Source organism: Rousettus aegyptiacus, unplaced genomic scaffold (assembly GCF_014176215.1).
Source record: "Rousettus aegyptiacus isolate mRouAeg1 unplaced genomic scaffold, mRouAeg1.p scaffold_m13_p_3, whole genome shotgun sequence".
Taxonomy (NCBI): Eukaryota; Metazoa; Chordata; class Mammalia; order Chiroptera; family Pteropodidae; genus Rousettus; species Rousettus aegyptiacus.
This window is the reverse complement of record NW_023416306.1, coordinates 125,147,509-125,152,895: the sequence shown is the minus strand read 5'-3', so window position 1 is coordinate 125,152,895 and position 5,387 is coordinate 125,147,509. Positions and strand designations below refer to the sequence as shown.

The following is a 5,387-nucleotide window of genomic DNA, read 5'->3' as shown; positions in this document are numbered from 1 at the left end:
ACCACCTTGCACCGCAGAGGGAACCTAAAGTGGCGCGCACTGCTCTTCCGCTCACTAAGTTTGGCCTCTGCGAGCCGCCGTCTGGGGCAGGCGCGGAGGGAGCCGGGAAAGGGCAACTTTTGCCAACTCCCTAAGGTGGCGGTCTCTTAGCGGAGTGTTTCAGGTTTGGCCCCCGCCACTCAGCTTTGCCAGGGGCTTGCTAGCCCTTTCCGTTAGCCACTTCCTTCTAGGATTGCCCCTGGTTTTGGTTTTGGGTCTGTGTGCTGGAGTTCTGGAAACAGCTGGAAGTATCTGGATCTCACCTTTGCGGGGGACAAGTGGAGGCGGGGGTCAGTGACTTGGTGTGAGAGCTGACCCGTTGGAGATGTCTGAATGGTAATGATAATAGTATAGGCATACCTCATTTCATTGCGCTTCGCTTTATTGCGCTTTGCAGATATTGCGTTTTTTAGAAGTTGAAGGTTTCTGGCAACCCTGCACGGAGCAGATCTATCAGCGCCATTTTTCCAACAGCATTTGCTCACTTTGTGTTTCTGTCACGTTTTGGTAACTCGCAATATTTCAAATTTTTAGTTATAGTTGTTATGGTGATTTGTGATCGGTGATCTTCGATGTTACTATTGTAATTGTTTTGGGGGCGCTACGAACTGTGTCCATATAATACAGCCAACCATTAAGCTAACGTTGTATGTGTTCTGACTGCTTCACCAACTAACTGGCCCTCCATCTCGCTAGTCTTGTTGGGTCTCCTTATTCACTGACACCCAACAAATATCGGAACTCGGCCAATATAACTCTACAATGGCCTCTAAGTGTTCAAGTGAAAGGAAGAGTCGCACGTCTCTTACTTTAAATCAGAAGCTAGAAATGATTAAGCTTAGTGAGGAAGGCTTATCGAAAGCTGAGATAGGCCGAAAACTAGGTCTTTTGCGCCAAACAGTTAGCCAAGTTGTGAACGCCAAGGAAAAGTTCTTGAAGGAAATCGAAAGTGCTACACCACTGAATACACGTATGATAAGAAAGCGAAATAGCCTTATTGCTGATATGGAGAAAGTGTTAGTAGTCTGGATAGAAGATCAGACCAGCCATAACATTCCCTTAAGCCAAAGCCTAATCCAGAGCAAGGCCCTAACTCTCTTCAATTCTATGAAGGCTGAGAGAGGGGAAGAAGCTGCAGAAGAAAAGTTTGAAGCCAGCAGAGGTTGGTTTATGAGGTTTAAGGAAAGAAGTCGGCTCCGTAATATAAAAGCACCAGGTGAAACAGCAAGTGTTTTAACCGATGAGGAGTTGCTTCTTGTGAACGAGCAAAGAAAGTGGTTTCTCGAGGTGGACTCTACTCCTGGTGAAAATGCTGTGAAACTTGTTGAAATGACAACAAAGGATTTAGAATATTACATAAGCTTAGTTGATAAAGCAGTGGCAGGGTTTGAGAGAATTGACTCCAATTTTGAAAGAAGTTCTACTGTGGGTAAAATGCTGTCAAACAGCATTGCATGCTACAGAGAAATCGTTCGTGAAAGGAAGAGTCAGTCGGTGCGGCAAACTGCATTGTTGTCTCATTTTAAGAAATTGCTACAGACACCCCAACCTTCAGCAACCACCACTCTGATCACTCAAAAGCCATCAACATCGAGGCAAGACCCTCCACCAGCAAAAAAATTAAGACTCATTGAAGGCTCAGATGATGGTTAGCATTTTTTAGCAATAAAGTATTTTTAATTAAGGTATGTACATTTTTTTTTTTAGAAAAAAATGCTATTACACACTTAATAGAGTATGCTATAAACATTTATGTGCATTGAGAAACCAAAAAATTCGTGTGACTTGTTTTATTGTGATTTTTTCTTTATTGTAGTGGTCTGGGACTGAACTTTCAGTATCTCTGGAGTATGCCTGTAATGATAATTATAAATGTGTGTAACATTTCATTGTTTGTGATCCCACAATAACTGCTTGTTGAATGAGATAGGCAGGGTAGGGATGATTTAGCCTGTTGTACAAATGTGGAAAATGAGATTCAAAAGGTTAAGTGACTTGCTCAGGGTCACTTAGCCAGCTAGTGACAGAAGGGTAACTTTCCCAATTTGTTATGGTTTATTGGTTTTCCAAGGAGCTGACTTGCAAATGGCTCTTTTTTTTTTTTTTAAAACACTTAACAGACATAGATCCAAAGCATGATTGATGGCATTGTCATTTGTCTATAGAGTCCAGGAGAGAAGGGTTTTATGTCCCAAATTGGTTTAAATTACATTTTAGCAAGATTAGGGGCAAGCTAGTTTCTAGTATCAGTTCTGCCAGTAATAATTTTCGTGACCCTCAGGGTTGGTCCAGGAAGCTGTGAAATATTGTTATAATAATGAAAACATGTAAATTGCTCTTCTTTTCCTCATTCATAAACATATACCTACATTCTCCAGAGACAAAGATGTTGTCAAGGGGTATAACTTCCCAAGAAGTACTAGAGTCTTAACTCCTCTATTGTTAGAAGTAAAAGCAGCCAAGTCTGTTATACTTTTGTCAAAAATGGATGGCAAATGATTTATATATGATGTCTACTCTTGTCTCACCTAAAATATCAAAGGAAACTCATAAAATCTTTTATCCTGTTTTTAAAAAATTGTTTTTAGTCATACATATTGCCAAAAAATATAAAATAGTAAAGAAGGGCTAATAATAAAAAATAACATTTCTCTTTCTCCTACTTCTAGATTGGATTGGCAGTCACTTTCAGCTCTTTGGTGGACTGTTTATTTTAGTAGTTGGCTTTATTGGTATGCCTCCTCCCTACCCGACTTTTGCCATTATTTTAATTATTCATTTAAAACCATTGAGAACATTCTGTAGTAGGATTTAGCTTTGTCTTACACCATCTCCTAACCCTCATTTCCCATACTTCTTAAATAAATATATTCCTATTTTAGTTAATCAATGTGATATTTTCAAAAATACTGTTCATTAAAGAGCAAAGTAGTGACATGAAATCTTTAAAAAGGATCTTGTACTAACTTATTGCTTTGCTTTCCATTTCCTTTATACACAGATCTGAAGAAATTTCCTGAGTGGAGTGTAATTTTTCAAAACCACCTTTGCACCGTGCAGCATTTGTTGTAAAAATGTTTGGGAGAGTGACTCTTCCACAACTGCTTTTTGCTAGCTTCCTTGGAATTGCTGGAGGAATATATATTTATCAACCAATATTTGAACAGTATTCCAGAGATCAAAAGGAATTAAAAGAAAAGTTGAAATTGGCACAGGAATCAAAAGAGAAGAAAAGTTAATACTGCATGGAGTTGAACTGTAAAGTAATTGCTTTAAGTTCCATTGAAGTTATACATTGACTATAAATAGTCTAGTAAAAACTTCTCAAATATATTTTAAACATAAATAAATGATAGATGATGATTTTTAAGACTAGCACTGTCAATCTTAATGTTTACTGTACTTTTATTTTCCATTTTTTGTGTTTTCACCAGGATAGATTAATAATTTTAAGCAAAATGAATGACTTAAGGAATATTTTGTTTCCTAGTCAAGATTTACATTTTTAGGAATGGGGCATTTACAGTACCATGGGATGACAGTCTAGACTGTATTTATAAAATAGCTGGGAATGATGTTTAGTGTTTGGAGATGAAGTGAACCAAGTTAACCACCTCAGGCAGGATGCCCATCAGTTAGCCTATAGTTAGCCTGGTTTAATATATTTCAGCACTCTTTCAACCCCAGCCCTTTCTCATCCTAGGCAGAGTATAGGAGTAAATTGAGAATTGGGGTGGTTCAGATCAAATGAGGTTTTAGAGAGGGTATATGGTGTTATATAAGGTGGCAAATATGACACAGATCTGTTTAACTCACTAAGTAAATTTGCATTAATGATGGTAGAGAGGAGTTACTTTGTTATGAAGCTATTATTCATATAGTTAAAGGGGTTTTTTTGAAATTGCTAAGAACTGATGCTACATTTTAACCTAACAATCTTAAACTTGTATTTTCAGTGAGAGCTACAAATATAATCCTGTTTTTTTAAACTAAACTCAGTTTTAAAAAATAAACTAATTTTTATTATTGCTTTCTTCTTTTTTGAAAAGTAAATTCGTTATAACTTAATCTGAGCTATCTTATGTTGATTGAACAGCATGAATAACTAAAAAAAGAAAGTAAAGAAAGAATTATGAAAGTAGTATGTGTTCATTAAAAAATTTCAACAATACAGAAATGAAAGTGAAAATTATCCATGCACACATTAATTTAATCAACATACTTATCAGTTTAGTGAACTCAAGCTTTTTTTTCTTCTATCTACACAAAATATAAAATTTTAACTTACTGAGTATCAGCTATGTGCTAGGCTTGGTTTGGTTTGTTTTGTCTTGGCTACAGGTAGACTGGAGTTCTGTTCTTTGTGTCTTCCAATTGTGAGATCCAGGTACAATGAGCAGCCCCTGTCAGGGTATGAGAAAATATAGGATTGGGAGAAATGGATGAAACATGGAATTATAAATTTCTGCTCAATCATGTTAAATGTAATGTCTTTTCACATTCTGGTGGTTTAGACTATGTAATGTGGTCAAGCCCAAAGTCAAGGGCAGGAACATAGACTCTTCCCATAGGACACACAATCAAGCCACACACAATGGGCAGGAATACATAATCCTATTATATCCAAGGAAGAATAATCCTGTAACATCAAGTGCAATTGAATTGCTTTTGATCCTTCTGTTAAGAAGGATACTTTGTCAGTAGTAGTTACGTACCAAGTGCCAGAAGATAAATTTTTTTCCAGTATAGCTATTGCAGTCATTCAAATCGAAGCCATAGTGAGATACCATTTCACATACATCAGGATGACTACAATAAAAAGACAGGAAATAATTGTTGGCAAAGATGTGGGGAAATTAAAACTCTCATATACTGCTAGTGGGAGTATAAGTGCAGCTGCTGTGAAATGGTTTGGCAATTCCTCAAAATGTTAAACAGTGTTACCATGACCTAGTAAGTCTACCTTTAGGCATATACCCAAGAGAAATGAAATTACATATGTACACAAAAAAAGTTGTACAAGAATGTTCATAACATTATTATAATAGCCAAAAAATGGAAACTACCCAAATATCTATCAGCTAATGAATGAACACATTGTGGTATAGCCACACAATGGAATATTACTCAACCATAACAAGGAATGAAATACTGACACATACTAAAACATGGATGAACTTTGAAAATATGAAAGAAGCTGGGTATAAGTGGTCACATACTGTGTGCTTTCATTTGTATGACATGTCCAGAACAGGCAAATGCATAGAGACCAAGTATATCAGTGGCTGTCAGGGACCAGGGGGAAGAAGGGCTAGGGAGTGACTGCTAATGGATGTAGGGTTTCTTTT

At 37.1% G+C, this 5,387-nt stretch overlaps 1 protein-coding gene across 3 annotated transcripts; it reads left to right on the top strand.

Annotated features, from left to right (window-relative positions):
- The first annotated feature begins 99 nt into the window (after window positions 1-99).
- Window positions 100-4,065, top strand: PIGBOS1 (PIGB opposite strand 1). 3 transcript variants are annotated; one of them, XM_016158300.2, is made up of 3 exons: window positions 100-375; window positions 2,709-2,771; window positions 3,041-4,065. In XM_016158300.2, the coding sequence occupies exon 3, from the start codon at window positions 3,114-3,116 to the stop codon at window positions 3,276-3,278; it is 165 nt and encodes a 54-aa protein (XP_016013786.1). In that variant the 5' UTR covers window positions 100-375; window positions 2,709-2,771; window positions 3,041-3,113; the 3' UTR covers window positions 3,279-4,065. The 3 variants fall into 3 exon arrangements, with proteins under 3 accessions (XP_016013786.1, XP_016013753.1, XP_016013776.1); XM_016158267.2 differs by lacking the exon at window positions 2,709-2,771 and having other exon boundaries at window positions 106-375; XM_016158290.2 differs by lacking the exons at window positions 100-375; window positions 2,709-2,771 and adding an exon at window positions 1,597-1,724.
- The last annotated feature ends 1,322 nt before the right edge of the window (window positions 4,066-5,387 follow it).

Excerpts from the sequence above, each read along its gene's own strand:
- PIGBOS1 (XM_016158300.2), top strand. The coding sequence starts at position 3,114 with ATGTTTGGGAGAGTGACTCTTCCACAACTGCTTTTTGCTAGCTTCCTT.